Here is a 17,354-nt window from a genome sequence, read left to right as displayed (position 1 = left end):
CGTAGGTACGAGTGGCTACATTAATGCCAGGGCTCTAATACAGCCCCAGTACGTCCCTGCTCAGGACTTTCTGGGCAGTGCCGTACTGCATGGTACCAGCAGCCCCACCCCACAGGAAGATGGGGGCAGCACTGGGGCATCCCACCCTGTTACATCACCAGTATGGATAGGCGGCGGTCTTGCCTAGATAGGGAAAAAGTTAGAGGGCATGCTGCCCTACCCTTCCCGTGGGCCACTGGAAGCCACAGAGCAGGAGGAGGAGAAGTAAAGGGGGCGCACACAGAGTCGGAGGGGACAGCAGGAGACACTGACAGTCGGCACATGCCGAAGCTCTGCCCGACCTCTTTATACGTTTTACTGTCTGCTTGTAGCTGTGCAGCAGGGTTACTTCTGTCCTGCAGCTGCTCTCTCCACCCTAGCTGCTGCAGCACCTCTTTCTGTCTCGACTTCTGCAGAACCTCTTTCTGCTCCACCTGATGCAGCGTTTCTTTCTAATGTAATGTGAATGCGTACTATTGTGTGGCCATGCACCTGCCCAGTGAAGCCATTATTTGTTTATTATTACCAGTTGTTAATTTTTGTTGGGAGCCAATAAACCTAGCAGTATATTTTTGTATTGTGGGAGGAAACCGGAGTACCCAGAGGAAACCCACCCAAGCACAGGGAGAATATACAAACTCCACACATGGTGGTACTCGAACCCATGACCTCAGTGCTGTGAGGCAGTAATGTTAACATTCGTAATGCCACGCCCTTATATTATTGTTGCAAGCGTTTGGCACACACTGATCCTATTTTAAACATTGGGGGCACCCAAATGAAACTTTCATCCTGAGTTCCACAAGGTCTAGTTGGCTAGGCCCCCAATTCAGTACAGTAGAGGGGGGCGCCAAAACATAACTTTGCTCCGGCCACCATGGCACCTACCTACACCTCTGTTTCCATGCACACACACTGTGGGCGGGATGTACTAAAGCAAAAATGCGGTAAAACCCCCGAAAATGGGGGTTTTACAGCATTTTCATATTTACTAAGACCCTACCGCAGCGTTTTCGGCGTCCAGGGTTTCGCCATCTCTGGATGGCGAAACCCTATAGAAGCCTATGGGCTTCTTTTCGCCGACCGCCGCAACCCGCCGACACCGTCGACCCCCGCCGCAGACGCCGACCCCCCTTCCCCCTGGCTTACCTTCCTCCAGGCTGCCCTGGACCCGGAAGGTAGTGTCCTCCTCCCCCTAGCAACGCAGCCGGACGTCCCTCCGGCTGCAGGGGGGAGGAGGAGGTGCCGGGGGCAGCCTGCTGCTGCTTCCCGGCATCTAGCCAGTGTGGGGACCCCAGGGAGGTGACGGAGACCCCCCGCAGACCACCTAACAGGTATCGCGGGGGGCCTCCGTCACCGCATCGCGATGTTGATCGCATATGTTAGTACATATGCGATCAACATCGCTGCGGTAACCGGCGAGGGGCGGCGATGTATGTTAATACATCCCGCCCTTAAATCCGTTCAAAACTGCACCCGGCCCTAAGTGTCTATAACACAAGTGGATACCCTTAATTTAATTTAGTCAAGAACAGTAGAAGACGAATAAATATTCAAAATACTGTACAGTAGTCACTGCTTCATTAGAAGAACCGGCATCTATACTAATAACAAGACTGCTTGCATGTCATCTCAGATGTGTAGGGTGTATATGTGATTTCAGGGGACCTTTCCTCTCTCCAATCTGCTATTGCCATTAACACTCTCTAAAAAAAAAATTTTTTACCTAAGTAAAAAAAAAAATTTGTAATCCCACGTTTTGACAGTCTCTGACAGGTTTTCAGATCAGGGCGGAGAGTGAAATGTGTTTTCCACATTAGTGGATGATTTGTAAATTGTCCATGCTTGTTTTCAGCATGTTTTGTGGTTGACTCTGAGGTTAAAAGCAGAGCTTTCAGTAGCAGAACAACAGTCAGGCAATAAGCACTTGTTAAACAGATGTTTAAATTCACAGACGCTCATAGAATTCCACTCAGAAGGAATTAGTTATATGGGGCGCACAAAACACTAGTTTCCCAAAGTCTTGTATTACCGCTACCGTGCCTTGATAATGCTCAGCAGAACACTATAATACTATATTATTATATCTACAGAAACTGGAAATTGTACATAGTTATTATTATATGCACTTATTGCTGCTTATGTTTATTGCTTTTACGTCTTTAACATCACCGCATACTGTATATACCAAAAGGGAGCACGTGCTTGATAATAAGTGCACCTTGTTTATTTTAAAACTGATTGGTCTGTCCTGTATTTCCTAGTGCGTTTCTCACTGAGCAGCCATTGTGCTTGGCGGTCTATCATCTGAGGGATGTCATAGTGCGTGCACATCACTTAAATACACATCATAATAATAATAATAATAATAATAATAATATAACAGTAAGGTTGGTGAGAAAAAAAGCAAACAAAGAGGCATTAGTCCACAAACCAATGTCTTATCAAGATGAGCAGGCTTGAATTTACCCAATCCGAGACCACTGTAATTTACCCAATCCGAGTAGCTCCAGGACAGGATTTAGGCCGCCCCACCTGCCTCAGATCTGAAAACAAGGCAAAATGTCATCTTCCGGGTGTTTGATCTTGCTGGTTTTTGATTTGGGTGCAAACCAATGGGCTGACTACTGATTGGCTAAGAGAGACGTTCTCACGGTTCTCAGCCAATATGTTCTCGACACTCCAGGTGGCTGCTGCTGTGCTGCAGCCACACACAAGCCAGGCATGGCAGTCACTGACAGAGCGCTGTGTACACTGCAGCATTTACAATCGGAGGGATCCTCCTGCCTGCTGTCACAGTACATGCATTATTACTTCTAGGCTACAGCTGGCATGTCTACCAGCATTGTACTCAACCCGGACTGTAACCTGCACTGTATCCGACCCACACTGTATCTGACCCGCATTGTAACATGAACTGTATCTCAACCCCACTATATGCAGTCCACACTGTATCCAACCTGCACTGTAACCTGCAGTGTATCTGACCCACATTGTATCCGACATGCACTGTATACGACCTGAAGTGTGTGTCCTGCACTGTATCCAACCTGTCCTGTATCCGACCTGCACTGTATCTGACCCACATTGTATCCGACATGCACTGTATACGACCTGAAGTGTGTGTCCTGCACTGTATCCAACCTGTCCTGTATCCGACCTGCACTGTATCTGACCCACATTGTATCCGACATGTACTGTATACGACCTGAAGTGTGTGTCCTGCACTGTATCCAACCCGTCCTGTATCCGACCTGCACTGTATCTGACCTGCACGGTGTGTCCCGCACTGTAACCCGCTCAATATTTAACTGTGTGTCCCAAAGTATTCAGCACTGTACCCCACACGGTATCCAGCAGGTACGGAACACTGTTTTTTTTTGGTATGGGAAATTTGGGGAAGATGCTCAACAAAAAGGCTGATTGATCAGGGCTTTACATGGGCACAGAGTGCCAGTCATAAATGGCCCAGCGCCACCAGGAGGGAGGTACAAATTGGTCACTGAGAATAGGCATGTGCATCCACGTCTGCTGTTGCTATTTTACACATGGTTTAGGGTTTTGTTAAATACTACTACTTTTGAGCGATGATATTCCACACACGATTCAAAATCCAAAACCAAAACCAGTGAAGGCAGTTTTGGCAACATCAAAACTAAAACCCGACGATGAATTAGAACCAAAACTAAAACGGTATACGGGGGTCGGCGCACATCTCTACCATAAACACACCTTGAAACCAAGGACCACCAACTTGCTGTATGATAAGCGCACAAGACAGCCCCCGGCCTAGAAGTTTAAACTACCTCATTGTAATGTCAATCAAGTGGTTCTCCTTAGTTAATAAATAATGGTGTCAAGTGCACAAGTGTGCTATAACCCATAGCAACCAATCAAATTCTTGTAATTTTTTTGCAAGGTGGAGATCTGGACACTGCCATTCACCAAAGGGGCATGGCCTTTTGACCTGATGATCGGATCGCCCGAGCATCATGCCCTCATTTAGTCACACTGGGGGCGTGCCAAGCGCTTTCCGAGCTAACCCCAGCGCTTTCCAAGCTGCCCCCAGTCTCTCTCTCTCTCTACTACTTGCAACATTCATTCACCATTGCCCTACAACGCAGAGCAGCAGGTCAAAGAGAGTGAGAGAGATCTTCCAACCTCCCCCAATGGAACACTGCGGAACATAGGTGGTAAGATGGGACATTGCCTGAAAAGCGGGACTGTCCTGTCAAATCGGGACGGTTGGGAGGTCTAATTTTCAACTGTAGTTTAGAACGTGAAAGCTGATTTCTGATTGGATTTTATGGTTATATCACAATTTTATTAAATAAGCCCTACTGAGTACATACGTTTCTAGAGCTGGAACAGACAAAATAATATATATATATTTTTTCATACAACAAAAATGGGGACTTTACTCGGGTATCTAATGCTCAAATTTAAATTCAGTGGTACTATACATTAGTGATGGTGTTTTCACCTACAGTCCACAAGTATTTCAACATGCCATGTTTTCAGGATTTCTTTAATCATGCACAGGTAAATTAATCACATTTTCTGGGTCAGTAATTATCTAGCCACAGATAGTAATCCTGAAAACATGACCTGTCATCATGACACTGGAGTTAAAAACCCATGCATACTTGAATGGCAGTATCATAGTCGAATCACATTATTATGACCACCAGCTAATAGCCAAAGTAGCCGCTGTGTGCAGCACGGGTGAGCTGCTCCACTGTAGAGCGTCAGCCAGCCCTCACGCACCTTCGTAGCTGACGTTCACCTCTCACATCAATGGCACATGGTGCGCCGCAGTTTCCACGTCGGTTATTCGCAGTGGTGCCATTTGTAGTCATGATACACCGTCACCACAGCAGCACGCAAACTTTTCACACACTGCGCTGTGTCAGAAATACTGCTGCCCTAGAGACAATAATTATCCCTTTTTGCAACTCGGATAAATCACCCCTTTTACCCATGACAGCAACAAGCGATATATGTGCAGACAGCCTATTGCACACCTTATATACCCACCAAGCCAGCGCACGAAACATGACGTACTTCATGGGCTACGCACTGCCGATGTCAAATGTAGGAGGTCATAATGATGTGACTCAAACATGTGAATTTAGTTCTATAACAGTACAGACAGAAGCCTGCTTCTTTTTAAAATCAAAGTTATTATTTGAGTTCCATCTTTTCTTACTTTTGTCATTCTATGAATCATTTCATTCTATAAACATTACTTTGTTATTTTTTATTAATGATGCTGTATTTTTATCTACTTAAATCAGGACAGGCAAACTGTCCAAAATCAGTCAAATTCCAAACCACGTTGAATCACTTTGTTCGTCTCTTAGTGAAAAATCTATCTTATTGTAAAGCATTATCACAGGAGGCTGTAATGTAAGTATATGCATTTCCTGTTTCACAGTGCAGTCTGACCATTATTCCTGAGAAGATCGTGAAGAACATCATTAAAAAGTTCTATATTTCAGTTGCGCTTTGTGCAAGAAGTAGTTGTCAGACAATGACTGTAGGGAAACTTTTACGTTACAAAGAAAGTTTTCCAACTTTTTGAGACTGCAGGTTTAGCAATTGAAGCTGGAAGATAAATGTAAAGAGTCTTCTCATGAAGCAGGAAAAATGTCAGCACATAAGTAAATGAAATCTCAGTATATAAATAGTGCATGGCCATGACTGACTGGAAGCAGATGTCAGACCAGTGGACAGGTGACTGAAGGAGAGACCTCTCTCCAGCATCTGCCTTACAGAGATGGTTTCTTATCTAATGGGGTTTTTGTATTATTAGTTGATTGTTAAACATAGGGCAAGGTGTCTACAATTCTATACTTCGGAAGGGTGGGAAACTGTACCTACCTGTGAGATTTCCTTGAAGCCCAATAGTTGAGATTATAATGTGATACAATGGGTGACCACCTGGCTTAGGAAGGTGCACAGGCAGTGGGGGAAGATGGGGCTCCTAATTAGAGATGAGCGGGTTCGGTTTCTCTGAATCCGAACCCGCCAGAACTTCATGGTTTTTTTCACGGGTCCGAGCGACTCGGATCTTCCCGCCTTGCTCGGTTAACCCGAGCGCGCCCGAACGTCATCATGACGCTGTCGGATTCTCGCGAGGCTCGGATTCTATCGCGAGACTCGGATTCTATATAAGGAGCCGCGCGTCGCCGCCATTTTCACACGTGCATTGAGATTGATAGGGAGAGGACGTGGCTGGCGTCCTCTCCGTTTAGAATAGATTAGAGAGACACTTGATTTACTAATTTTGGGGAGCATTAGGAGTACTCAGTACAGTGCAGAGTTTTGCTGATAGTGACCACCAGTTTTATTTATAATCCGTTCTCTGCCTGAAAAAAGCGATACACAGCACACAGTGACTCAGTCACATACCATATCTGTGTGCACTGCTCAGGCTCAGGCCAGTGTGCTGCATCATCTATTATCTATATATAATATTATATATATCTGTCTGACTGCTCAGCTCACACAGCTTATAATTGTGGGGGAGACTGGGGAGCACTACTGCAGTGCCAGTTATAGGTTATAGCAGGAGCCAGGAGTACATAATATATTATATAGTGAGTGACCACCAGACACACAGTGCAGTTTATTTAATATATCCGTTCTCTGCCTGAAAAAAACGATACACACAGTGACTCAGTCAGTCACATACCATATCTGTGTGCACTGCTCAGGCTCAGGCCAGTGTGCTGCATCATCTATATATATTATATATCTGTCTGACTGCTCAGCTCACACAGCTTATAATTGTGGGGGAGACTGGGGAGCACTACTGCAGTGCCAGTTTGTTATAGGTTATAGCAGGAGCCAGGAGTACATAATATTATATTAAAATTAAACAGTGCACACTTTTGCTGCAGGAGTGCCACTGCCAGTGTGACTAGTGACCAGTGACCTGACCACCAGTATATATAATATTAGTAGTATACTATCTCTTTATCAACCAGTCTATATTAGCAGCAGACACAGTACAGTGCGGTAGTTCACGGCTGTGGCTACCTCTGTGTCGGCACTCGGCAGCCCGTCCATAATTGTATATACCACCTAACCGTGGTTTTTTTTTCTTTCTTTATACATACATACTAGTTACGAGTATACTATCTCTTTATCAACCAGTCTATATATTAGCAGCAGACACAGTACAGTGCGGTAGTTCACGGCTGTGGCTACCTCTGTGTCGGCACTCGGCAGCCCGTCCATAATTGTATATACCACCTAACCGTGGTTTTTTTTTCTTTCTTTATACATACATACTAGTTACGAGTATACTATCTCTTTATCAACCAGTCTATATATTAGCAGCAGACACAGTACAGTGCGGTAGTTCACGGCTGTGGCTACCTCTGTGTCGGCACTCGGCAGCCCGTCCATAATTGTATATACCACCTAACCGTGGTTTTTTTTTCTTTCTTTATACATACATACTAGTTACGAGTATACTATCTCTTTATCAACCAGTCTATATATTAGCAGCAGACACAGTACAGTGCGGTAGTTCACGGCTGTGGCTACCTCTGTGTCGGCACTCGGCAGCCCGTCCATAATTGTATATACCACCTAACCGTGGTTTTTTTTTCTTTCTTTATACATACATACTAGTTACGAGTATACTATCTCTTTATCAACCAGTCTATATATTAGCAGCAGACACAGTACAGTGCGGTAGTTCACGGCTGTGGCTACCTCTGTGTCGGCACTCGGCAGCCCGTCCATAATTGTATATACCACCTAACCGTGGTTTTTTTTTCTTTCTTTATACATACATACTAGTTACGAGTATACTATCTCTTTATCAACCAGTCTATATATTAGCAGCAGACACAGTACAGTGCGGTAGTTCACGGCTGTGGCTACCTCTGTGTCGGCACTCGGCAGCCCGTCCATAATTGTATATACCACCTAACCGTGGTTTTTTTTTCTTTCTTTATACATACATACTAGTTACGAGTATACTATCTCTTTATCAACCAGTCTATATATTAGCAGCAGACACAGTACAGTGCGGTAGTTCACGGCTGTGGCTACCTCTGTGTCGGCACTCGGCAGCCCGTCCATAATTGTATATACCACCTAACCGTGGTTTTTTTTTCTTTCTTTATACATACATACTAGTTACGAGTATACTATCTCTTTATCAACCAGTCTATATATTAGCAGCAGACACAGTACAGTGCGGTAGTTCACGGCTGTGGCTACCTCTGTGTCGGCACTCGGCAGCCCGTCCATAATTGTATATACCACCTAACCGTGGTTTTTTTTTCTTTCTTTATACATACATACTAGTTACGAGTATACTATCTCTTTATCAACCAGTCTAAATATTAGCAGCAGACACAGTACAGTGCGGTAGTTCACCGCTGTGGCTACCTCTGTGTCGGCACTCGGCAGCCCGTCCATAATTGTATATACCACCTAACCGTGGTTTTTTTTTCTTTCTTTATACATACATACTAGTTACGAGTATACTATCTCTTTATCAACCAGTCTATATATTAGCAGCAGACACAGTACAGTGCGGTAGTTCACGGCTGTGGCTACCTCTGTGTCGGCACTCGGCAGCCCGTCCATAATTGTATATACCACCTAACCGTGGTTTTTTTTTCTTTCTTTATACATACATACTAGTTACGAGTATACTATCTCTTTATCAACCAGTCTATATATTAGCAGCAGACACAGTACAGTGCGGTAGTTCACGGCTGTGGCTACCTCTGTGTCGGCACTCGGCAGCCCGTCCATAATTGTATATACCACCTAACCGTGGTTTTTTTTTCTTTCTTTATACATACATACTAGTTACGAGTATACTATCTCTTTATCAACCAGTCTATATATTAGCAGCAGACACAGTACAGTGCGGTAGTTCACGGCTGTGGCTACCTCTGTGTCGGCACTCGGCAGCCCGTCCATAATTGTATATACCACCTAACCGTGGTTTTTTTTTCTTTCTTTATACATACATACTAGTTACGAGTATACTATCTCTTTATCAACAGTCTATATATTAGCAGCAGACACAGTACAGTGCGGTAGTTCACCGCTGTGGCTACCTCTGTGTCGGCACTCGGCAGCCCGTCCATAATTGTATATACCACCTAACCGTGGTTTTTTTTTCTTTCTTTATACATACATACTAGTTACGAGTATACTATCTCTTTATCAACCAGTCTATATATTAGCAGCAGACACAGTACAGTGCGGTAGTTCACGGCTGTGGCTACCTCTGTGTCGGCACTCGGCAGCCCGTCCATAATTGTATATACCACCTAACCGTGGTTTTTTTTTCTTTCTTTATACATACATACTAGTTACGAGTATACTATCTCTTTATCAACCAGTCTATATATTAGCAGCAGACACAGTACAGTGCGGTAGTTCACGGCTGTGGCTACCTCTGTGTCGGCACTCGGCAGCCCGTCCATAATTGTATATACCACCTAACCGTGGTTTTTTTTTCTTTCTTTATACATACATACTAGTTACGAGTATACTATCTCTTTATCAACCAGTCTATATATTAGCAGCAGACACAGTACAGTGCGGTAGTTCACGGCTGTGGCTACCTCTGTGTCGGCACTCGGCAGCCCGTCCATAATTGTATACTAGTATCCAATCCATCCATCTCCATTGTTTACCTGAGGTGCCTTTTAGTTGTGCCTATTAAAATATGGAGAACAAAAATGTTGAGGTTCCAAAATTAGGGAAAGATCAAGATCCACTTCCACCTCGTGCTGAAGCTGCTGCCACTAGTCATGGCCGAGACGATGAAATGCCAGCAACGTCGTCTGCCAAGGCCGATGCCCAATGTCATAGTACAGAGCATGTCAAATCCAAAACACCAAATATCAGTAAAAAAAGGACTCCAAAACCTAAAATAAAATTGTCGGAGGAGAAGCGTAAACTTGCCAATATGCCATTTACCACACGGAGTGGCAAGGAACGGCTGAGGCCCTGGCCTATGTTCATGGCTAGTGGTTCAGCTTCACATGAGGATGGAAGCACTCAGCCTCTCGCTAGAAAAATGAAAAGACTCAAGCTGGCAAAAGCAGCACAGCAAAGAACTGTGCATTCTTCGAAATCCCAAATCCACAAGGAGAGTCCAATTGTGTCGGTTGCGATGCCTGACCTTCCCAACACTGGACGTGAAGAGCATGCGCCTTCCACCATTTGCACGCCCCCTGCAAGTGCTGGAAGGAGCACCCGCAGTCCAGTTCCTGATAGTCAGATTGAAGATGTCAGTGTTGAAGTACACCAGGATGAGGAGGATATGGGTGTTGCTGGCGCTGGGGAGGAAATTGACCAGGAGGATTCTGATGGTGAGGTGGTTTGTTTAAGTCAGGCACCCGGGGAGACACCTGTTGTCCGTGGGAGGAATATGGCCGTTGACATGCCAGGTGAAAATACCAAAAAAATCAGCTCTTCGGTGTGGAGGTATTTCACCAGAAATGCGGACAACAGGTGTCAAGCCGTGTGTTCCCTTTGTCAAGCTGTAATAAGTAGGGGTAAGGACGTTAACCACCTCGGAACATCCTCCCTTATACGTCACCTGCAGCGCATTCATAATAAGTCAGTGACAAGTTCAAAAACTTTGGGTGACAGCGGAAGCAGTCCACTGACCAGTAAATCCCTTCCTCTTGTAACCAAGCTCACGCAAACCACCCCACCAACTCCCTCAGTGTCAATTTCCTCCTTCCCCAGGAATGCCAATAGTCCTGCAGGCCATGTCACTGGCAATTCTGACGAGTCCTCTCCTGCCTGGGATTCCTCCGATGCATCCTTGCGTGTAACGCCTACTGCTGCTGGCGCTGCTGTTGTTGCCGCTGGGAGTCGATGGTCATCCCAGAGGGGAAGTCGTAAGCCCACTTGTACTACTTCCAGTAAGCAATTGACTGTTCAACAGTCCTTTGCGAGGAAGATGAAATATCACAGCAGTCATCCTACTGCAAAGCGGATAACTGAGTCCTTGACAACTATGTTGGTGTTAGACGTGCGTCCGGTATCCGCCGTTAGTTCACAGGGAACTAGACAATTTATTGAGGCAGTGTGCCCCCGTTACCAAATACCATCTAGGTTCCACTTCTCTAGGCAGGCGATACCGAGAATGTACACGGACGTCAGAAAAAGACTCACCAGTGTCCTAAAAAATGCAGTTGTACCCAATGTCCACTTAACCACGGACATGTGGACAAGTGGAGCAGGGCAGGGTCAGGACTATATGACTGTGACAGCCCACTGGGTAGATGTATGGACTCCCGCCGCAAGAACAGCAGCGGCGGCACCAGTAGCAGCATCTCGCAAACGCCAACTCTTTCCTAGGCAGGCTACGCTTTGTATCACCGCTTTCCAGAATACGCACACAGCTGAAAACCTCTTACGGCAACTGAGGAAGATCATCGCGGAATGGCTTACCCCAATTGGACTCTCCTGTGGATTTGTGGCATCGGACAACGCCAGCAATATTGTGTGTGCATTAAATATGGGCAAATTCCAGCACGTCCCATGTTTTGCACATACCTTGAATTTGGTGGTGCAGAATTTTTTAAAAAACGACAGGGGCGTGCAAGAGATGCTGTCGGTGGCCAGAAAAATTGCGGGACACTTTCGGCGTACAGGCACCACGTACAGAAGACTGGAGCACCACCAAAAACTACTGAACCTGCCCTTCCATCATCTGAAGCAAGAAGTGGTAACGAGGTGGAATTCAACCCTCTATATGCTTCAGAGGTTGGAGGAGCAGCAAAAGGCCATTCAAGCCTATACAATTGAGCACGATATAGTAGGTGGAATGCACCTGTCTCAAGTGCAGTGGAGAATGATTTCAACGTTGTGCAAGGTTCTGATGCCCTTTGAACTTGCCACACGTGAAGTCAGTTCAGACACTGCCAGCCTGAGTCAGGTCATTCCCCTCATCAGGCTTTTGCAGAAGAAGCTGGAGGCATTGAAGAAGGAGCTAAAAGGGAGCGATTCCGCTAGGCATGTGGGACTTGTGGATGCAGCCCTTAATTCGCTTAACAAGGATTCACGGGTGGTCAATCTGTTGAAATCAGAGCACTACATTTTGGCCACCGTGCTCGATCCTAGATTTAAAGCCTACCTTGGATCTCTCTTTCCGGCAGACACAGGTCTGCTGGGGTTGAAAGACCTGCTGGTGACAAAATTGTCAAGTCAAGCGGAACGCGACCTGTCAACATCTCCTCCTTCACATTCTCCCGCAACTGGGGGTGCGAGGAAAAGGCTCAGAATTCCGAGCCCACCCGCTGGCGGTGATGCAGGGCAGTCTGGAGCGACTGCTGATGCTGACATCTGGTCCGGACTGAAGGACCTGACAACGATTACGGACATGTCGTCTACTGTCACTGCATATGATTCTCTCAACATTGATAGAATGGTGGAGGATTATATGAGTGACCGCATCCAAGTAGGCACGTCACACAGTCCGTACTTATACTGGCAGGAAAAAGAGGCAATTTGGAGGCCCTTGCACAAACTGGCTTTATTCTACCTAAGTTGCCCTCCCACAAGTGTGTACTCCGAAAGAGTGTTTAGTGCCGCCGCTCACCTTGTCAGCAATCGGCGTACGAGGTTACATCCAGAAAATGTGGAGAAGATGATGTTCATTAAAATGAATTATAATCAATTCCTCCGCGGAGACATTGACCAGCAGCAATTGCCTCCACAAAGTACACAGGGAGCTGAGATGGTGGATTCCAGTGGGGACGAATTGATAATCTGTGAGGAGGGGGATGTACACGGTGATATATCGGAGGGTGAAGATGAGGTGGACATCTTGCCTCTGTAGAGCCAGTTTGTGCAAAGAGAGATTAATTGCTTCTTTTTTGGGGGGGGTCCAAACCAACCCGTCATATCAGTCACAGTCGTGTGGCAGACCCTGTCACTGAAATGATGGGTTGGTTAAAGTGTGCATGTCCTGTTTTGTTTATACAACATAAGGGTGGGTGGGAGGGCCCAAGGACAATTCCATCTTGCACCTCTTTTTTCTTTTCTTTTTCTTTGCATCATGTGCTGATTGGGGAGGGTTTTTTGGAAGGGACATCCTGCGTGACACTGCAGTGCCACTCCTAGATGGGCCCGGTGTTTGTGTCGGCCACTAGGGTCGCTAATCTTACTCACACAGTCAGCTACCTCATTGCGCCTCTTTTTTTCTTTGCGTCATGTGCTGTTTGGGGAGGGTTTTTTGGAAGGGCCATCCTGCGTGACACTGCAGTGCCACTCCTAGATGGGCCCGGTGTTTGTGTCGGCCACTAGGGTCGCTAATCTTGCTCACACAGCTACCTCATTGCGCCTCTTTTTTTCTTTGCGTCATGTGCTGTTTGGGGAGGGTTTTTTGGAAGGGACATCCTGCGTGACACTGCAGTGCCACTCCTAGATGGGCCCGGTGTTTGTGTCGGCCACTAGGGTCGCTTATCTTACTCACACAGCGACCTCGGTGCAAATTTTAGGACTAAAAATAATATTGTGAGGTGTGAGGTATTCAGAATAGACTGAAAATGAGTGTAAATTATGGTTTTTGAGGTTAATAATACTTTGGGATCAAAATGACCCCCAAATTCTATGATTTAAGCTGTTTTTTAGTGTTTTTTGAAAAAAACACCCGAATCCAAAACACACCCGAATCCGACAAAAAAAATTCGGTGAGGTTTTGCCAAAACGCGTTCGAACCCAAAACACGGCCGCGGAACCGAACCCAAAACCAAAACACAAAACCCGAAAAATTTCAGGCGCTCATCTCTACTCCTAATATCCAACTGGCCCATTACTTTGCTGCAAACTGGAGGCGGGTATCCAATAGCAGACTGCTAGTAACATGCAGTTGGACCACGCAATCACGCCATAATAACAGCGTTTATTATACCCCACAGAGGTGAGATGATGTGGTGAGGTGCAAACTTGAGTTACCTCTATAGTGTATCAATGTTGTGAAATCTTCCTCTGATGGCAACTCTATACTCAGACAACACCTCAGCAGAGAGGCAGGGGTTCCCCAAACTACTACAGGCAATGAGAGTCAAAATGTATTCAACATTTTTTTGTACATTTAGGGGTTTATTTACTAAGCCTTGGATGGAGATAAAGTTGCTGGAGATAAAGTACCAACCAATCGGCTCCTAACTGTCATTTTTCAAACACAGCCTGTGGCAGTTAGGAGCCGATTGGCTGGTACTTTATATTCAGCGACTTTATCTCCATCCAAGGCTTAGTAAATAGACCCCAAAGTTCTAAAGACCTTAATTGAGATTAGAATGGGTGACTATAAGTAAGTGATTAATTAGCAAGACTTCACAAATAATATAGAAAACAATTTTCGAGAAGGCAATCTTGCATTTGAATAATAAGTAATGCATTCTACTAAATATTACCTTATGTGGAGGCCTAGAGCTGTACTCCCACCTGCCCCACCACAGTTAGGGCCCATAATATATGTGTTTCAGCCCTTTTATGTGCAATACTTAATGCTGCTATATCTATCACAGGAAAGCAGGTGCTGGTGTGTTCAAAAATAGTGGTTTTCTCACCAAAATCTGAGGAAGTGTCTCACTCCAAACGATTGCTAGTAGCTACATACTGGAACATATTTACCTATGTGAGTAATAAGTCCCTGACAAACTAATTCTCTTATCTCTTGTGATTACAGCAACTCTGCAGCATCTCACACAGTGTTTCTCAGCAGTTTCTACTTTGCTCTGCTTCTGCATGCTGAGTAGACCTGGAACTTTCTTCTGCACAAGCTCAATGGGCCCTCCTCAGCCCGGCTGTAATGGGGTCCTTTCAGCTGCTTCCTCTTCCTTACTTCCAGTCGCTTCACCCTTTATTGTGACTCTGCTCTGTCACTTCTGTCCTCCCTCCAACTGTCACTCCTATCGTCCTTCATTTATTTACCTGCTTTTTTTCCCATCTGGACTCCTGCAATGCATTCTGGGGAATACAATTTCTGACAGACGTGGCTCTCTGTACCCTAAATAGCCGTGGCAGCGTTGGGCACTAGTGAAGATGCAACCTCGCAAAATGCAGGTATCACAAATGTTTAATGCAGCGGAACAGAAGTCTCAAGAAAAATGGAGAGATGTATCAAATCTTCTAAAATGGACAGGTGGACAAGTTGCCAATAACAACTAATTAGATTCCAGCTATCATTTATTAAGTACAGTACATTCTATGAAATGAAAGCTATTGGCTTATTGGTTGCTATTGCCAACTTTACCTGTCCTCTTTAGAAAGTTTGATACATCCGCATCACACTCAGGTTGAGACAGAGGGTGAGATGTATCAAACCTTACAAAAAGAGAGAAAGTGGAGAATTTGCCCATAGCAACAAATCAGCTAATAGCTATCATTTATCTATCACAGGTTTGATACATGTCCCCCCCAGAGAGCGGAGAATGTGGGAACAAGATAGGAGAGGCCCTTAGCAGTTGCTGCCGAGGGGCTAGTTGAAAGTTATACACCCACATCTATGATTCTTATTGTTATATTTATTTATTTAGTGCCACCTATTTCATGCAGTGCTATACAGAGAATACTTGTCATTCGCATTAGTTCCTGCTATGCTGGGATTTACAGTCTAAAGGCACACAACCCAGATAATTCTCCCAGCTGCCGTTCTCCTCAAGTAAACATTGCATTGGGAAAATGAAGTACGGAATAATATTTTTCTTTCCATTATAATTAACCAGTTGGTTACAGATGAACCAGCAACAATACGATTTGGTTTATTTCCAAAAAACTGGAGTATGGAAAAATGACTGAGATTTTTTATGCTCTACAGTTCTCTTCTTCCAGAAGAACCATTACAGATGCTAATGCTAATAATAGATTGGTGTAATAATAACATACAAATATGGCAGTGGTGGATCCACAGTATAATGGGTGCCCACACTACACGCCCTGTACATGGGAGTAAGTACATACTAGGAGCTGGAGGCTACACCCCATCCTCTTCATATTCACCACCAACACCTTGTCCCAGCAGCACCCATACACACATTCCCTCCAGGTGTGCCAAGATGGTAGGGTGGTACTAATTACCTGAGCCCAGGCTTGTCACCAGCCTGGGTCATCTACTAAGTGAGACATTCAGCTTGTGCCCCCTGTTCAGCTGCCAAGAGAAGTGGACGCTAGGTTGGGGGTGGTTTGCAGGAAGTCTCTCCCCATAGGTGTCCGCTGCTGTGGGAGGGGCACTGCCTCCTGCAATCACAGTCACACTCCTCCCCCTCCACATTCGCTTCCACCACCCAATCAGCACCCAGACAGGGAGAGGGAGGACCGCGGCATATTCGGCCCCTGGGCTCACTGCTTATTCCTGCTCTGGAGCGCATGAGGCAGAACCTAGGGCAATGGAAGAGACGACAACCTTCCATTGTCTCCTGCATATTACGCCCGCGCCCTGCTCCCATGTATTATACTTACTTCTAAGGAGTCCCGTCTGTGCAGTCGGAAAATCACCAAGAGCATGGCGCCTGTGTTATATTCCCAGACACCAGAGCATGCACAGTGGACTCTGGCTGGGTGCCGGAGTCTTCTCATCTATGCTCCTGGGGAGAGAGGAGGGGGTCTGGATGAAGCCGGCACATGAGCCCCTTTCTCGCTTAAGATGCCCCTGATCGGAAGTACACAACAGCAATATAACTGTGACTTATGTGACATAGGTTTACATTAAAAATAAAATCAGCACATTGAGAAGTGTATAATATGTACCAGACAGATTCCCCGTTATCTCTCACACCTATGTCCAGTTCTGTTATTTTCTTTACAATGTTTGCACTCTCTTTGTATCCATGGGAGCGATAAGACAGGAATAGCTGTGTAGATATATTCAGACATGCTTGCATTGTACCCAGTACTGACATTTCTGGAACAGACTGTCCTCGCTGTGACTTCAGCTCTTCATATCTCTTGCATCGTACATTTTAAGGACCTTTAAGTTAATACTGAAAGTATAATAAAGTTGAATGCAATGTACAAAGGTATGTCTGTTCCAGCACTGACTGCCACATGAAACATCCGCTACAACACATTGTGATATAAATGTATATGCAAGTGCCTCAAACCGCCTTATGAGCTCTGAAATGTGGTGCACAAAAAGCCTAAGGAACTGTTTATAAAGTAGACACAGATATTTGTAGTCTCTATTACAGGAGCGGTATTGCAGTTACCTCTGCTGTCATTTTCATACACGTCCTCTAGATGGCTGCAGTGAGGAGTATGTAGAACATTGGATTCAAAATCTGGACAACATAATCCCTACTCCACTC

At 45.4% G+C, this 17,354-nt stretch overlaps 1 protein-coding gene across 2 annotated transcripts in view; it reads right to left on the bottom strand.

Moving 5' to 3' along the window:
• The window catches only part of SORCS2 (sortilin related VPS10 domain containing receptor 2), a 1,363,792-nt gene that overhangs the window by 977,966 nt on the left and 368,472 nt on the right, over positions 1–17,354 (bottom strand). The window contains exon 1 of one of the 2 annotated variants that reach the window (XM_063923923.1): positions 16,510–16,603. The exons of the other annotated variant lie outside the window; for it this stretch is intronic. Within the exon in view, the coding sequence (XP_063779993.1) occupies positions 16,510–16,554 (45 nt within the window). The 5' untranslated portion in view covers positions 16,555–16,603. Of the gene's footprint in view, positions 1–16,509; positions 16,604–17,354 lie in introns of those variants that run through there. 2 annotated transcript variants of the gene reach the window in all.

This window comes from Pseudophryne corroboree, chromosome 1 (assembly GCF_028390025.1).
Source record: "Pseudophryne corroboree isolate aPseCor3 chromosome 1, aPseCor3.hap2, whole genome shotgun sequence".
Classification (NCBI taxonomy): domain Eukaryota; kingdom Metazoa; phylum Chordata; class Amphibia; order Anura; family Myobatrachidae; genus Pseudophryne; species Pseudophryne corroboree.
This window is presented reverse-complemented; position numbering and strand designations above follow the sequence as displayed.